The sequence below is a fragment of the Diachasma alloeum genome, unplaced genomic scaffold (assembly GCF_001412515.2).
Source record: "Diachasma alloeum isolate Michigan unplaced genomic scaffold, Dall2.0 Dall_scaffold_00284, whole genome shotgun sequence".
Classification (NCBI taxonomy): domain Eukaryota; kingdom Metazoa; phylum Arthropoda; class Insecta; order Hymenoptera; family Braconidae; genus Diachasma; species Diachasma alloeum.
This window is the reverse complement of record NW_021680423.1, coordinates 1,024,872-1,043,059: the sequence shown is the minus strand read 5'-3', so window position 1 is coordinate 1,043,059 and position 18,188 is coordinate 1,024,872. Positions and strand designations below refer to the sequence as shown.

The following is an 18,188-nucleotide window of genomic DNA, read 5'->3' as shown; positions in this document are numbered from 1 at the left end:
CCAATTGCTGGACGGTTAAGGCAAATTCGAGTTTCGTGGTAGGATCTAAAATAAAAGCATCATCTAAATGGAGATATAATGGCTTCAATACCTTCAAGAATGTTTTAATTAGCAAAAACAAATGATTTGAAGGGAAAATAATAAAACAAAGAATAATTAAATTAAGAAATAGTTGAATGCGCCGAAACCCCTAATTTCTGGGCGACTGGGTCATATTTTTTTGATTTATTAAATGTCGATCAATAGGAAAAATAATTGATCACATGATTATACACGAGTAATATTATTGAAAGGTGAAATAACACAATCAGTACAATTTTCATTTTATATATGGAATATTCAATGCAAGTTGAAATCATTCAGAAACTAACCCGCGTCCAGAAATTGACCTGTTTACAAAGCAGTTTCGACATGATGCCCTGAATCACTCGCTACCGATGTGAATCCACGATTAAGAGAAATTTCATGTTTAACCATGGAAATAAACTTTCTCATCGCAATGTAATTCAATTTTTCCTCATAAATGTCTTTAAACTCATTCCTCAAATTTCTACTTCTAGAATCACAAAAACAACACGAGTAGCAACATCATCAGGAACGACGGGTGGGGGAGCTGGATCAGACGAACTCCGAGAATCGATGCAAAAAATTGTCGACCAATTTATGACAGAAGAGAGAAGAGGCCAGTAAATATAATGAATGCAAATTAAGCTATTTAATTTCGAGAAAATTATTTTAAAACAATTGGTGTAGCCAAGGAGTATGAATTCCTCGCAACAGATTCAAATTTCTGATGTTAATCAGTATTTTGTAAATTTGTGTTCTGTATTTTAAAGAAATTATTGAATTTCACCTGATGTAAAATTCAATGAAGTGCATGTGCGTAAAAATTATGGCCTAGGCTTCCGTATTGTTCGAATCCATATTACGATTTTTAGTTACGATTTTAAGTTCGAAGGCTTTGTCGAGTTACAATTGAATCATTGATACTTGCATAAATTATTGTGAGCTAGTATGACTAGTTTTTCTGCTAGTCATCACTATGCAAGGCCATTTCAGCCATGAAAATGAAAAAAAAAATGGTCTATTGGTACTTTGCTTTGTACTTTCTATCCTGAATTATCTGTCAAGTATATTCTACATATGCTTGGAACACAAAGAAACCATGTAAAACTCAAATTATCCTTCGCTTTAGTGAAATAAATTACTGTGCAGCGAACTGTCGGCACCTGCACGAATGAAAATTAATACATTGCTTGGTAAATAATGAAAATGGTAATGTTTTTTCAAAGTAACTCTTAAGCTTCGGGCTTGCATATTGCAAAGCAACAAGAAGGAACAATTTGCTTCACCGCTATATCAAAAGGATCCAAATGAAATTTTCCATCGCATCAGTGTAAACATGTATTTAAGATGACAATGAAATTTGTATAGTCACAATGCCAGTCCGATCATCTCAATAATATGGCAATTGATAATTTTTATCAAAATGAATAAAATGCTAACAAAATGAATACAATGTAAATTATTTCTTATTCGATGATAATTGTCTCAAATGAATCTTCAATTAAATTGTATATTATCATTATTTTCTTATCTTAATATGGTATAAATGCGTAATTATTGTAAACCTTCGATCATGCATAACTGAATGTAGACGATTATTTTATTTATGCAAAAATGATATTGATGATAGAGTAAATTTAATTGAATGCCAATTCAATATTTTCAATCATGCTTCATTGCCAACTTTCTTTCTGAGAAGAAAAATAGTGAAGATAACACTATATATACAGAAAAATTATGGGAAAGAATCTACAATGGCTGAATTAATGAGACAGTAAAATTGAGGTAATATAAAGACTCACGTGTAGGCTGTCGCGATGATTAGCTTTCGTTGTCACAATAATTGAAAAAATTAAATTATGGAAAGTTTCTAGAATATATTTGAGATCCATATTTAGATGAATACAAAAATTATTGATGGAAAATATGAGGATGTAATAAATTAAGATAAATGGAGAAAAAAATTCTGTTCTAGATTGAGAATATTCTATTAATAATATATAATATATTGTATTTGATGAAATATGACTGCACATTCAAGATTTATAAATTATTGTACCTATGTCTAAACAAATTGCATTCAATAGACTTCGCCTAGAGCCCAGTTAACCTAAGGACCAAAGGCACAATCATAAATCCTATCATTTTAATTATGCAAATTCATTTATTTCGGTGATTTTACGGTTTACCCTTATGTGAATGTTTGGGGTGATTTGTATCAGAATTGAAAATTATTATTCCCATTGATTTTTCTAGGTAAGTTAATTTTTGTACAATTTTTTAATTATTTCAAAATCTTCGTTTAGATGATCATTCCTAATTAGACAACACCTTGTACTTTATGGTAATAATTGGATAAGGAAATAAAGGAGGGGATGCTATTGAAAAAACAGTGTATTCTTTCCAGAAGGCTGTAGCTATGGTTTTATTAGCCCTTAAAAAATTATCATACAATTCAATATTGGACTATCTAAACTGAAATAACAAAGCTGAAATTTTTCAAGTAAAATCATCTTTTTTTTTAATTTAAAAAACATTCACTATTGAGCTATCCCAATTCCAGTGATCCGTGGATTGAATTCTTTCTGGAATTATTTTTTACTGTTGATGATGACTTTGAATGGTAAAAATGTGAGTTTATCATGATTATTTTTGTTTTTCATCTTTCCAGTTTATTCCGCACTACTTTAGGTAATTATAAATTTCCAAACACGAAAGTATTAATTCTTAAGTAATTATGCTAAAATGAGTGGTAAGACGATTTGATGGTTTCGTTTTTTACATGCATTGAATTGGATTTTCAACAACAATTCTAATGCATTCAGTGAATCAATCACTAGCTTTGTATTTTTTTTCATCGTTATGACGTAACTTGTCGAGTTATGTCGTACTGCACGATTAATGAAAAAAATTGATAGCAATTTCCTAATATCTCTGAATTATCCTACCGAAAATTGTTCAATCGAATATGCGAGTAGAACAAAACAAATTGAAAAAAAAGATCATGATAGTTTATTTATAGATACAATTACTTTTACACTCGGTTAATCGAGTTTAAAATTTGTCGCGTATCGTCAGAATTTTATCGGTTTATTTCGAATTAATTATTTATTAATTGAATGTTTTTTTATCGGCGCTGATTTTAATTTGCCGGTGTGAGGATACCAATTCTTATTCTATTATTGCTCTGACTATGGCGGAGTAGCTCATCAGATCTGAAAAAAAGGAAGCATTTTTTAGTTGGTTATTTCTTCTGGTGCTCTCGAATCAAATGGAACTCTGACACTTTTTGATGGTTGGTTTATTTAACGCATTATGTGAGTTATTTTAGTTCTTTCTTTCCATTATCTTGTCGCTTTGGTCTGGTTAATTTCAGTCAGATGATTGGTTCTGTGTGTGTTTTACAGAGAATCTAATTGAAATTGAGTTGTTGTTCTGATGAGGACCTCGACATTTGAAGTCTAAATTTCGACACTGATCACATCATTTTAACAAATTGATAAACTTTACTGACCGCAAGGCCATTTAAAACCTTTATAATTTTTCACTCAATTTCAATAATATTTTTATTATTAATTAATAAACTCTACTCTCGGGGGCGCCACCGGTCTGTGCTGGCTGAGGCTTGTTTTTATCTGAGCTCCGTGAATTTTCGTTACTTTAACTTATTTTAACAACCCTGACTCGTTTTTAATTGACCAACGTTTGTGCTTTTATCTCTGACTATACCACTGAGCTTGCCATAATCACACCAATTGACATTTGCTCTTCAATATTTGGTCTGCAAAATCACCGCTGTCAACGAATGCTAATCTCCATACTCCGGCGCTTGACAGTTACACCTGACGCATGAACGCACCTGCCATAGCAACAACACGATAAAAAAGCTAACCAGCTGTGACTAGTTTCCATCATCTCATCCATTTTTTCTCCTCTTGGCTGTGACAACTCATCCACATTGAATTAAATAAACCTCAGGGTATTATTTTCTGTATATGCTTATATGTATACCACAGTCACACAGCATTAATCAAATTATCACCACTAGTTCCATCTATACGTACAAAGAGGCACCATGTCAGGTATTGATAAGGCAATGTTGGATAAGCCATTGAGCGAGATATCAGTCGGTCAATTCCTTGCCATGATAGATCCCACGATGAAGGAAACGATCACTTTATCGGTCAAAGAGGCTATTGACCCACTGAAGGTTCAAGTTGATGATAACACAGAGAAGATTCGATCCTTAACAGAGGAGAATCTCAAACTCCAACAAACTGTCGAGGCACAGGCAAAGATGATCGAAGATCAGAAACGTCAAAATAATCTCATAATATATGGTCTAGCAGCACCTAAAGAAACCACTGGTTTATTCGATACTGTCTAAATCCCTGGAAGACAATCTGGAAATTTCGCTTCGGCTACAAGATGTCAACTACGTAAGAAAGCTCGGGATCGATCGAAGAGACAAACCCAGTCCCATCATCCTCTCACTGACCTCTTTTAATACTAAATTACAGATTCTCATGAAGACTTTTAAACTGAAGGGGACCAGGGTGTCAATATCAAGGGACTACGACAAAATCACTGCTGCAGCTCGCAAGGAATGTCTGCCCATAGTCCAGAGCCTAAAACATCTAGGCTTTGATGCCAAGCTCAGGGATGCTGACATATTAGTCAATAATAAAAAAATAACCAAGGAAGAAGCTCTACAACTGATGAAGAGACCCAGGGATGCTGATATCAGCCCACCCAGCACTAGAACCACCTTTAACAGTGGTCAACAGGGAATGACTCCAACAGATCCAGCTCTTACAATAAATTCAAAAAAGCAGAAAGATGAGAACTCAAAGGAGCAACAGAAGAAGTTTTTTCGTCCTAGCCCCCTCTCTACCTTCGCCTACAACAAATAATCTCCCCCCTTCCCTCCAGTTTACTCAAGATCCCACGTACATAAAACCAATCGATTCCCCTCCCCTTCTCACACCGAAATCATCTGTATCCAAAAACATTCACACTCCTATCTAACCACGAAGCAGATCCATAGCTTTTTGGAATGTAGAAGGCATCAAGAACCTGTTCAACCTCGACAAACCCATGATGAAATTTTTTTCCAATCTTGATTTATTTGGCATCGCGGAATCCTGGTGCGATCGTGAGATCTCAGCATTTCCCAGCTTCCTATCCAACTTCCAGTCGTTTCAATTCCCAGCGAAAAGATCTTTTTCCACGGGCAGACCGTCAGGTGGTCTCATCCTCTTCATAAAGAAGTGCTTAACCAGCAATACTCCGGTCATGCAGACAACCACGGAAAACCTCGTAGTATTCTCACTGCAGATTGAAGGCACTGAGTTATTATTTTGCTTGGTATATTTCAACCCTGATATGGATGACGAGGTTGCTGTGAATGAGCTCTCAGATGCAGTTAGTACTTATAGTCAGANAAGCAGATCCATAGCTTTTTGGAATGTAGAAGGCATCAAGAACCTGTTCAACCTCGACAAACCCATGATGAAATTTTTTTCCAATCTTGAATTATTTGGCATCGCGGAATCCTGGTGCGATCGTGAGATCTCAGCATTCCCCAGCTTCCTATCCAACTTCCAGTCGTTTCAATTCCCAGCTAAAAGATCTTTTTCCACGGGCAGACCGTCAGGTGGTCTCATCCTCTTCATAAAGAAGTGCTTAACCAGCAATACTCCGGTCATCCAGACAACCACGGAAAACCTCGTAGTATTCTCACTGCAGATTGAAGGCACTGAGTTATTATTTTGCTTGGTATATTTCAACCCTGATATGGATGACGAGGTTGCTGTGAATGAGCTCTCAGATGCAGTTAGTACTTATAGTCAGAGATACCCCAACACTCCCTTCTTAATCATGGGTGATCTTAATGCGAGATTGGGTTGTTTGAATCAACTGGATCCCCATATCACTGAAGGAACACATTTGATACACTTACGATCAAGCCTGGATGAAAAAACAAGCCGCAGGGGAAGACTCTTGGAAGATGAATTGAGCAGTCTTGGGTTCTTACTCTTGAACGGCAGGACAATTCCCCAGCCAACTGGACTTTCATGCACCAAAGAGGGATGAGTATCATTGATACCGCCTGGGTAAACATCTCAGCCATCGACCATATTCAGGACTCTCAAGTCATTCCACATGGAACAAAGTCTCCGCACCTGATCTATAAGATCATCCTGAGTGGTTTACCTGAATCTCTTCCATCAACAATGAGCATCCCAACTCCGGCCATAATAGAGAAATACGTGTGGGCGAAATCAGAACACTAACATCTCATGTATCTTAGCTGTATCTGTGATGCTTGGGACTCTTTTACCAGCCGCACCGATGATCCGACTTCTCTGGATCGACAAATGGAGGGAGCCATCAAAGTAGCAGCAACGCGAGCTAATCTCTGCAAAACCTTCAATCCTGATAAACCCTACCTTGGGCAACCCTCCAGAGTAGCGGCTCATTGCAAGGATCTCAAAGAAAACGTTCGCCTCTTATTCAAGATCGCCAGGGACTCGACTTTTGAGAAGCAGCATAGAGACAACTATCTCACAGCTAAAAAAAATCTAGCTTCCACTATGAATACGGTGGAACAAGATAACAGAGCGGCGGAAATTGCGGCGATCTCCAATGTCCGCAACACACGAGAGTTCTGGTCCACGTACAGAAAGCTTTCTCCAAGGCCACTCTCCACCTGTCCCCTGTCAATAGAAAGATGGGAGAGCTTCTACCTGACTCACTACTCATCGGAGTTCATCGACATCCCAAGGAATCGTTTCCAGACGATACATCCATCACTGGACCTGGCTATCTCCTTCGATGAGGTGTATAAAACTCTATCACAGCTGTCAAACAACAAAGCGCCTGGACCGAACGGTTTAGCGAACGAGTTTTATAAGAGTCTTCCACCACCAGGCCTCTACACTAAGTACCCTCTTCAACAGAGTACTGGAAACAAGCATAGTCCCTGAAGACTGGGGAATGGTCAAGACGATAGTTCTGCATAAAAAAGGAGACAAACTCGACCACAACAACTACCGAAATATTGCGTTATTTAATTGTATCTCGAAGATCTACACTCAAATAATTGCAAACCGCATGCAGAACTGGTGTGAGGATCAGAAACTGCTCCCTGAATATCAGTGTGGATTCCGTCGGAACCGAGGGTGTTCTGACAACCTCTTCAGTCTGCTTTCGGCCACTCAAATAGCTCTGAGCCAGCCCGGCAGATACCTGTTTGCTATCTTTGTCGACTTCAAGCAGGCGTTCGACTCAGTAGAGCATCATATGCTATGGGACAGAATGAGGAGTCTTGGTTTAGGCTCGAGAGCTTTGAACCCAATAATGGATCTGTACGAAAAGCTTCGCATGTTTTACGAGATCAATGGTGTAATGTCGAAAACAATGAGAATCACCAAGGGTACACCACAAGGAGAATCTCTAAGTCCGCTACTATTCGTCTTATTCATCAGTGGCTTGGAGATACACCTTCGTGAGGCAGGGCTTTCAGGGGCCAGTTTGGGTGGATCCCTTGAACTGTTAGCACTAGCATTTGCTGACGACATCGTCCTTCTCGCGGATTCAGCGCAGGCCACTCAAAAGACGCTGAATGCTCTGAATGATTTTTGTACATCTCTTGGGCTCTCCGTGAATGCCAAGAAAACCCAGGTCGTCATTTTCAAGAGCCCGAAGTATCTCAGTATGCCCACCTTTAAATACGGAGAAAACACAATTGAGACCACAAAATCGTACACGTACCTCGGGATCTTGTTCTCCAGATCTGGGAAATTCAATGAGGCTGCGATGGACCGAGTGAGCAAGGCAAATCAGGCAATTGGCTCAACTCTAGGTAAACTCAGGAAGGCTGAGCCCAGATCATCATTGCCAGCCGAAAAACTTTTCAACGCGGTGGTCAGTGCTACTCTCCTATATGCGGCTGAATTCTGGGCGGATGGTCAGGAAAAGATTTTACGCACAGCGCAGTCGAAATTTTTCAAACAGCTTTACGGTTGGCCTCGATCTACCCCACATTACGTCGTTCGCCTTGAATCACAGATACCTGATATAACTATAGAAATTTTGAAGAGGAAACTGAGGTGGCTAGTGAAGTTACTGGAAATGGATGAATCCCGACTGCCTCGACAATGTTACAACAGACTGCTGTACATTGATACCAGAAAACCACACTCCCCGAGTACAAACTGGGCCAGTTCTCTTCGTAAAAAACTGGTCTCCCTCGGCTACGGCACGATCTTCGACGAGCAAAATCCAATCACGATTTCATCTCATATTGAGCTGATCTTGGCAAAGGAGGAGAATAACTTGAGAGAACACAACCTGGAACTGGCACAGTCTTCGTCATATTGCCCGCTATACCACCAGCTACAACAACGCGACTCGAACTATCTGCACTTCAACCTGAATTTTGTTAAACTTGCACTCATAAGTCAGGCGAGAGTGGCTTCAGTGAGGGCGATCTGTTTTTACTGGAAAAGTAAGCGCATCAGACTCAACCCAGAAAATTCATGCCCAGTGTGCTGTTGGGACTGTCCAGATGACCTCCAGCACTTCCTATCTTCATGCCCAGCATCGGAGTTGCTTAGGCTCAGATTCTCCAGTCTAGGATCGTCAATTCAGGAGATCTTGAGAGTCAGAACACCAAGGGAAGCGGATGTACTCTTCATCTACTTAAAAAATCTGATCTCTCTCCGTTTCAACATTGTTGGCTCCTAAGTCTCTTGAATATTCATTTGTAATTGTTTATATCAATTATTGCTCGCAACAGAATTGGCCTTTGTATTTTTTATATCTATCTAGTCAACCAGCGATCAATTTTTCTTTTATTTTTTCATTCTCAATTATTAAATACTTAAAATCTTCGATTACGTGAATGTTTGTGCTTAAAGTCTCTCAATTTCCTAGCTTCTACTTGAATTAAGGACCTACCCCGTTATGTAACCCCCATGTACTGTGGCCAAGTCACAAGAGTGCATTATATAATAAATAATAAATAAATAAACTCTACTCTTGTATTTATTTTTATGGAAATGTTTCAATTATATGAAATAAAAAATTCATTTATCCCAAATTATTCCTCTAGTAGAATCAAATAACGAATTTATTTGATTCGAATAAAAGATTATTACGTGTTGATAAATTCGTTCACTTCGCTGTCTAAATGATTTCATTTCCAATTCATAGTCTTTAATTGGATCAAAGAAACATTTTGTATATTTGAACAACTAAGTTTGAATAAAAGATTCATTACGAGCAATTTGAATGAACCCATTTATTTGATTCAAATAAAGTCGATTCAATTGAAATGAACCATTTCTCTGGGTGTGGGGAAGTGACAGAATCATGTGTCGATATGACTCATTTCAATTGTTGATTATTGTTGTTGTGAATCTCGGTAATATTAAAATGTACGTCAAAAGACTTTTATCGTAAAATTTTTCTCGGATATTTCCTTATCAGTAAGATATCATTTCCCCGGATGTCTTACCCGAGAACTATTCTCTCCCGAAATAATTACATCATACACAAAGTGTTAAATTACGGAATTGGGAGACTTAACTTATCGAAGATACTTACATTATCGACATCATCCTCATCATCGTCGCTGATTTCATCACCGAACTCAATATCCTCGTCAAAGCCATCTTCCACGAATGTAACTGTGTCGTTGATACGAACTGAAAGAAGACAAAAACAAAAATATAAAATTTGCAAATTAAATGAACTTCATGTTGCATTGATCTAAGTTATCTTATCAAATACTGATAGGAAGGAGTGGAAGTTATGACCTCCGAAGTAAAAAACACAGTTATACAGGGGCGAGTGGGGCAAAATGGACACTTTGAATTTTTCTGAAATGTTAATGTTTCATTGATTTGTAAATGAAATAATTTTTCTTCCATCGAAAAGACGATGCTTTACATTTATGATGAGTCAAGTTCATCAATTTTTTGGTCAATTTATGAACATTCAAAAACGATTCAGTGTCCATTTTGACCCACCCCCACCCTCTGACTGAGTGCCAGTACAACTACACCATTGCGTTATAATCCAACAAAGAAACACCGAAGTTGAGGGCCAGTTTTTGGTTTAACTAACGACGGTTAGACTTCGGTTAAAGATCTCCAATAGGGAACTTGCATGAAGCTCAATTTTTTCTAATTCCCCTATTCACACATTCCTCATAACATATGGATGACTAAGCGGCCAAAATTATGGATAAATATTGCCTAGATGTCTTATGTTAATTAATTGAAAATCATTCGTTTTCGAGGCTAATTTTTCGGACATGATGTCACGAAGACACTCATGTAACGCTTCATTGGTCGGAAAAGAAGAGAGTGGGGAGTTGTCGTCCTCCATCGGCCGAGGCGTACCTCAAGATTGGATTAAGTTGACCGAAGCCATTCTGTAATTGGTCCAGCACTCGACCGTCTGTGTAACGTCATTAACGATTTCAAAGCATTTGAAATCTTCAACTTTTAACAACTAATTATTAATTAATGAGCAATATTTCGAACGTTTGCGAAAGAAAAATACTATTTTGTCAATGCTGCTACGTTCAGCCCGTGTCGAAAAGTGCCTTTTCGTTTACGTCACGTGGGACGTGAATTGACGGGAATTAACGGGAGTTGAGGGAGTTTCGTTTACTAGTAAACGAAAAGTCTTTTCGTTTACACGTTTCGACTTTTCGTTTACTAGTAAACGAAACTCCCTCAACTCCCGTTAATTCCCGTCAATTCACGTCCCACGTGACGGGAACCACTACCACACCTCCATGTAGCACTCATCAAACTCACTTAGTCTTTTCGTTTACACGTTTCGACTTTTCGTTTACTAGTAAACGAAACTCCCTCAACTCCCGTTAATTCCCGTCAATTCTCGTCCCACGTGACGGGAACCACTACCACACCTCCATGTAGCACTCATCAAACTCACTTAGTCTTTTCGTTTACACGTTTCGACTTTTCGTTTACTAGTAAACGAAACTCCCTCAACTCCCGTTAATTCCCGTCAATTCTCGTCCCACGTGACGGGAACCACTACCACACCTCCATGTAGCACTCATCAAACTCAACTCCCGTTAATTCCCGTCAATTCACGTCGCACGTGACGGGAACCACCACTACACCTACATGTAGCACTCATTAAACTCAACTCCCGTTAATTCCCGTCAATTCACGTCCCACGTGACGGGAACCACTACTACACCTCCATGTAGCACTCATCAAACTCACTTAGTCTTTTCGTTTACACTTTTCGACTTTTCGTTTACTAGTAAATGAAAAATGGCACAGTTCGGCACTCGCTGAACGTAACACCACTAACAAAATAGTATTTTTCTTTTGCAAACGTTCGAAATATTACTCATTAATTAATAATTAGTTGTTAAAAGTTGAAGATTAGTTGTTAAAAGTTGAACGAAAAGTCGAAACTTGTGAACGAAAAGACTTTTCGTTTACAAGACGAAAAATCGAAACATGTAAACGAAAAGGCACTTTTTGACACGGGCTGAACGTAGCAGCAGTGACAAAATAGTATATTTCGTAACGAGTGCAAAAAAGTGTTTTTTCACGAGTTACGAACAATATTTTTCATCACAATGTGGCGGAAATTGAACTTTTAGGCACGCGGAGCGTGCCGAAAAGTTCACTTTTCGTCACAGCGTAATGAAAAATTCATATTTCGTTACGAGTGCGGAAAAGAGTTTTTTGGCTCGTGGGAAGTTTATAGCACGAGCCGACGGCGAGTGGTTCCCACGTGGTTGAAAAAAATTCCTGCAAGTTCCCTATTGGTTCGGTTCAGTGATGAAGGGTCTTGACTTAAGTTCAACCACGGGTTAAACGTGGTTAATTTGAACAGAAAACTGGCCCTAAGTGAAAGTAATTTTACCAGTTTCTGGGAACTCTCCGTATGTCTTCAAATTTCTCGCTTCGTCGGACGTGTACTTGAGAATAACGTCGGCCTTGGCATCTTGGTAGTCACGAAGACCTATCAGAATAATGTCCCCCTGATTGATCCATACTTTCTTACGAAGTTTTCCTCGTATGTGACACAGTCGTTTGACTCCGTCAAAGCACATTGCCTCAAGCCTACCGTTGCCCAGCATTTTTGTGACCTGAGCATATTCTAAATAACAAAATTATGAATAAATGAAAAAACAAAATATTAGAGATGTGCAACCTCGTTACTTATCGTAGTCGTTACAATATGAGAAAGTATTTGTTCCTCAATACTCGTTACTCGTAATTTTTTTTATCGATGATTGAAATAAAAAATAAGAGTCAAGGGGAGACTACTAGGGTCAACAGGTCAATTTCTGGACGGGGATTAGTTTCTGGACGATTTCAACTTGCATTGAATATTCCATAAATAAAATGAAAATTGTACTGATTATTTCACCTTTCAATTATTTTTTCTATTGATCGACATTTAATAAATAAAAACAAATATAGCCCAGTCATCCAAAAATTTGCAAATTCCGGTTCCGGCTGCATTCAACTATTTCTTAATTTAATTATTCTTTGTTTTGTTATTTTCACTTGAAATAATTTTTTTCTGTTAATTAAAACATTCTTGAAAGTATGAAAGCCATGATATCTCCAATTAGGTGATTCTTTTATTTTAGATCCTATCACGAAACTCGAATTTCCCTTAACCGTCCAGTAATTGGCCTGTTCACCCTGTGAGTTTTAAAAGTCGCAAGCTAGTGGAGTGAAATATCTCATGAATTGGGGATCCAATTCTCCAAATATATCCAAATATATCCAAATATATCCAATTATATCGAAAAACGAATAATTCGCGTAAAAAATCAATTGTTCATTGTTCGTTTCCCCACAGATGCTTAAAATGTTAAAAATAGTCCATAGCCTCCAATTTTTGAGTTACAGAGGTATTTTTTCTTTCAAAATTTTTGAAAAAATGTTTACAATAATAATTATGAATTAGTTTTTTGAAATTCGACTCCTACGCAGCTAATTTCGTTTTGTCTAGTATAAAAATTAGCGCCATTCATGTAAAACAGCCAGAAAAATTATCCTTAAACTATTTTAAATATATTCAGGGGTGCTATTCTCAAGAAAAAGCCGCTTTTTCCACCGCTTTTTCGAAGCTGCGATTTTCTGCAGCGAGGGGGCGACACGATAGTAATTGACGCAAAGTAATGACTTTGCGAACGCATTATGCGCATTTGCGCCTAAATGCCCCTCCATCTGCAATTTTTCATTTCGGAGCAGCTATCATTTTTATTAGAGTAAAGTGTTAATAATTCACTCCAATACGTGTTACAAATGAGATAAATACTTGACCGATCAATTAGTGAATAGAATTGACTACCTATCGACCACTGAGAGTAAATATTGATGCTGGTAAATATCTCAGCTCCGATTTTTGATGTCGGAGCGAAAGTGGAATTTCACACAGCTATTGTATAAAATCCTTGCTAACCCTGTTATTATTTTCATTAATAAAAGCCAACAAATAAATCCTATGAACCACTTGAACCTGTAGTATTTACTGAACACCGAGTCGGGCAAGTCCTCCAGTGGATTTGAGGTAAGCCCCGTTGATGGTCTTCGGTTTCTTCATCAACTAACACTGCACCTGTTATATTATCCGCCATCATCACGGTTGTTTAGGTTTAAATTTCCCTAAAGTTGACTTATCATAGCTCTCCCAAATGTCAAAAAAATCTGCCAGATTTGAGGTTTAAAATGCGTTCACAAAGTCATCAATTCGTGTCATTTAGTATCGTGTCGGCTCCTCGCGGCAGAAAATCGCAGCTTCGAAAAAGCTGCGGAAAAAGCGGCTTTTTGTTGAGAATAGCCCCCCTGGATTTTTTTAGAATTTTTTGCGGGCTATTTTACATGAATAGTGCCATTTTTTATGAAAAAAAAAAAAATTAACTGTGTAGGAGTTGCATTTCAAAAAGCTAATTCGTAAGTGTTATTGCACACATTTTTTCATAATTTGACATGTTATTGAATAAAATATTTTCGAAAAAACATTTTACATCAGTTGGAGAATCTTCTATCACCTCCTTTGGAGTTTTTAGAGGATAAGCTGGGAGTTTGCATTGAGGAACATCATTATTCGAACATTCTTTGGTTTCAGGCAGCTAAAATGAAAATTTACAAAAAATACCGAACACTTTGCCATCTCGATACTCGTTATTTTCGGGTTTCAGAAATAACGGATTAGAATTAACGACTAGTTACTACCCACACATCCCTACAAAATATGACGACGAGAGAAATCCATTGTTTTCTTATGGAGGATAAGATCTTGCATTGAAGAATTATTAATCAATTAATAAATAATGATAATGGATGGAAAGTTCATGAATATATTAATTGAGCACGGAATAATATCTTTTACCAATGAATGAACGATGAAAAAATATTAATTTGGTTATCGTTTTTTTTTGTTTCTTCTCCTAGTGGTGAAAATTGGTTGGGAAATAATTGATTACCTTGACCATCTTCTTTGAAAACCAACTCTCGCTTCTCAGTTTCGTTCTCATTCTTTCCTCTCCTGCGATTTTTACCTCCCTTTCCTGTTGTCAAACAGATAAAAATAATTTGAAAATGAAGAAGTCCCAAGCACTTACTAATAAATTCGTCATATGCCAAGAAAAATCGAAGGACACACCACTTTCCACGAACACAGACAGGTTAGTAAAAACTAACCATATTATCACAGGCGAGGATGCCAATGAAACGCGACATTTAGTTGGACGGAGTAAATTCATGAAAAAAATATCACAATCGTGAAAACTGAAATTCACTTACCCTTATTCTTCGGCATTGTGTTCTACTGGCTTGCAGAAATTTGTCAGAATCAATCAAATAACGTTCGTCAAAGATTCAGCCAGACACTGAGGAGCACAGGCACCATGGAGGAAGGCAAAGGTGAGAGGTGACTGTCGTGTATGTCAAAATATAACGCAACTACAATTTCAACATTTCATGAAAAACAAAAATATGCAAAAAAATTTACTTTCATTTTAAATGCACAATACAGCTGAATAATTCGAATAAATAACAAAAATTTATAACAAAATATTTTTTAATGAAGTAATTTGACTCGAGCAGGCAGAAGGTAATGGAGAATTTGTACTAACCGACTCGAATGTACTCATAGAATTAAGGAGTTTTTGCATAACAGAAACAGATGGCAGCGAAGTGTCACGCACTCTCTAAAGGTATGATACAAGCAGGTATGCCGCCCAGGTACTTAGCCGGAAAAGGTCATTAATTAGAAAAACTCGATTGTACATCGTTAGTACATGATTGTACAAAGCAAATTTTTGTTTGTACATTCACTCATTAATTTAAAAAAATTAATCAAGTTTTGGCATGATGCTAGTCGGAAAAAAATGTACATTGCTTAATTGTGCTAAATTATGGGTCAATTCCGAAGGAAATCGTTTGTACAGTACGAATTTCATGTTTTTATTGTTTGTACAATCATTGTTAATTAGTTAGGTTGAGGTGAACAATTATGATCTAACCCCACCCCCAGCAAAGCATTGATAGTTCCTGTATTATCGACCTGGGCGTTTTATTCTCTCTGTTTGTGTGTGTTTACAATATTAGTTCATTTTTTCATGAAAAAAAAACATTAAAGTGAACAACATAATTGTTGATGAAGGATTAATCATCTTATTTGCACCTGTACGGGAAATAGAAATACATATCTGCATTGTGATACGGGACATTGGCATAAGGGAAATCATTAGCCCCGAAGATTCTGACAGCTCGAAAGAGGTTATGTTTGATGAAAGATTGTTAAAAGGAACATTCCTGCAAATTCGAATAAAACGCCAAGGTCGATAATACAGGAACCATCAATGCTTTGATGGGAGTGGGGTTAGATCATAATTGTTCACCTCAACCTAACTAATTAACAATGATTGTACAAACAATAAAAACATGAAATTCGTAATGTACAAACGATTTCCTTCGGAATTGACCCATAATTTAGCACAATTAAGCAATGTGCAGTTTTTTCCGGCTAGCATCATGCCAAAACTTGATTAATTTTTTTAAATTAATGAGTGAATGTACAAACAAAAATTTGCATTGTACAATCATGTACTAACGATGTACAATCGAGTACATAAATCGTTTTTCTAATTACTGACCTATTCCGGCTAAGTACCTGGGGGTGCAGGTATGATGAAGCCAGAAAACAGGGGACAAGTTCGCCGGAGCGCCAGAAGCGGCGTTCCGGTCGACTTACGCTTCCCCTCATCTCCTTTAGTCTCCCACCACTGGCAGTTTTTTTGCTGGAGGGAACGTTATGAAATTGATATTTTAAGTCAAAATAATTAGCCCCGTATGAAATTACATGTACAATGCGAAGAAAAATAAAAAAATGCAAATATATTCTTGGTTTTTCATGTACTATTTCTTTAATAGTCAATGGCCCGCTCACCCTTTCATTAAGGGGTGATTTTTATCTTATAATAGGTGAATTCTTTCTTTTTTTACTGAAAATAATTACCAAGATTGAGAGTGAAATCACTGTTCAATATAATAGCATTGAAAATAAAATGAAAATGCATTTTTGTCCAATATTGAACAATATTTATTTTTCGCGCGAAAATATCTCGCGAATGTTGTTTGCTTATGTCTGTTCCAAAACGTACTCCAATAGATCTGAACAGTCTGCGCGAGTTGATTCATGTAAAATGATTAAATCGTGTGCAATTATAAATTGCAAAGCATCTTCTAAGGATAATTATCGTTTTTTCTCCCTTCCCAGTGTGAAAAAAATTGAGAAGCGACGACAATGGCTGGAAAAAAGCGGTGATTTGCTATCGAGTGATCAAGTGTCAAAGAACGATTGTTGTTTGTGTGAGGTGCGTAAGTGAATAGTTGGGACTTTTTTTTTTGTGGATCTTGAAACCCCTTGTACCTCATTTATTTCACCCCTCGTGACCATTATGACCCTCGTATCTTTTTCAANTTTCTAAGAATAATTATCGTTTTTTCTCCCTTCCCAGTGTGAAAAAAATTGAGAAGCGACGACAATGGCTGGAAAAAAGCGGTGATTTGCTATCGAGTGATCAAGTGTCAAAGAACGATTGTTATTTGTGTGAGGTGCGTAAGTGAATAGTTGGGACTTTTTTTTTCTTTTGTGGATCTTGAAACCCCTTGTACCTCATTTATTTCACCCCTCGTGACCATTATGACCCTCGTATCTTTTTCAAAACTTGCTCATAGAAGAAAACTTTAATTAACATAGTTCAAACTGGGATCCTCATTATCGTAATCCCATCCCTCCAAATTCTTCCCCATTAAGCTTCACTGAAGAGAAGAGGAATAATTAATAAAATGGACTTCTGATGTTAATTATTCTTCCTTCTAATTAGTATTTCAATCGTCTAGTCGACATGACTCTCAGTCAATCTTTATCGCTCGATCCCATAGAACTATTTGCTGAGAATCATATAGTTTTCATCTCAACATTTTTTAATCCTGTTCCTCTCGATTGAACACAAAATTTTATTTTCATCACGCTGTATCGGAGAAGTAACTTTCCGACACATTGTGATGAAAAATTTTGTTCGTAACTCGTGAAAAAAGTGGTTTTTGGCTCGTGAAATTATATCACTCACCTTCGGCTCGTGTTATAAACCTCCCATTCGCCAAAAACCACTTTTTTGCACTCGTTACGAAATATACTATTTCTCTCTCATGAAAAAAAAAAAATTGATTTGACGGGGATTTGAACTCGCAACGCAAGTAAAATCGGCGTGTGGTGGGAGATCTAATCCGCGTGAGGGGAAGGGACGCAACAGCGCCGCGCGCGGCTTCCGTTGGACTTGTCCCCTGTTTCGGTGTCGGCGACATCAAAGCTTCACCATACCTCCGTGTATCATACCTTAGCGTTTTCAATACCTGCTTCTATCATACCTTCGCACTCTCCATTTGCCAAAGGCATTGAACAAAAATGATCAGATACATGCTATCCTTGTGTAATCCATTAAAGGGCGCGTTTCGCAATCGACTTAGTAGCAGTAGCAGTACTGTAATCCTATCTAATTTCGCTTTACTGCAGCTACAGTAGTTGATTCC

The 18,188-nt window shown here is 37.5% G+C and overlaps 2 protein-coding genes across 8 annotated transcripts in view; one reads left to right on the top strand and one right to left on the bottom strand.

Annotated features, from left to right (window-relative positions):
- Positions 1 to 2,202, top strand: part of LOC107038477 (microtubule-associated protein futsch) — a 115,631-nt gene extending 113,429 nt beyond the window's left edge. For all 7 annotated transcript variants that reach the window (XM_015257579.1, XM_015257578.1, XM_015257577.1 and 4 more), the window contains one exon: positions 561 to 2,202. In XM_015257579.1, the coding sequence (XP_015113065.1) occupies positions 561 to 690 (130 nt within the window). In that variant the 3' untranslated portion in view covers positions 691 to 2,202. The remainder of the gene's footprint in view (positions 1 to 560) is intronic.
- Positions 2,203 to 2,463: 261 nt separating this feature from the next.
- LOC107038480 (eukaryotic translation initiation factor 1A, X-chromosomal) lies at positions 2,464 to 15,035 on the bottom strand. Its single transcript, XM_015257589.2, has 5 exons — positions 14,895 to 15,035; positions 14,576 to 14,659; positions 11,995 to 12,231; positions 9,679 to 9,779; positions 2,464 to 3,281 (listed from the first exon to the last, which is right to left on the bottom strand). Exons 1-5 carry the CDS (start codon positions 14,908 to 14,910, stop codon positions 3,276 to 3,278), a joined length of 444 nt encoding a protein of 147 aa, XP_015113075.1. The 5' UTR covers positions 14,911 to 15,035; the 3' UTR covers positions 2,464 to 3,275.
- Positions 15,036 to 18,188: the final 3,153 nt, after the last annotated feature.

Coding starts and splice junctions, on each gene's coding strand:
- LOC107038480 (XM_015257589.2), bottom strand. Junction 12,232..14,575: donor TTTCAAAGAAGATGGTCAAG/GTAATCAATTAT, acceptor TTTGTTATTTAG/AATATGCTCAGGTCACAAAA. Junction 9,780..11,994: donor CGGAGAGTTCCCAGAAACTG/GTAAAATTACTT, acceptor GTCTTCTTTCAG/TTCGTATCAACGACACAGTT.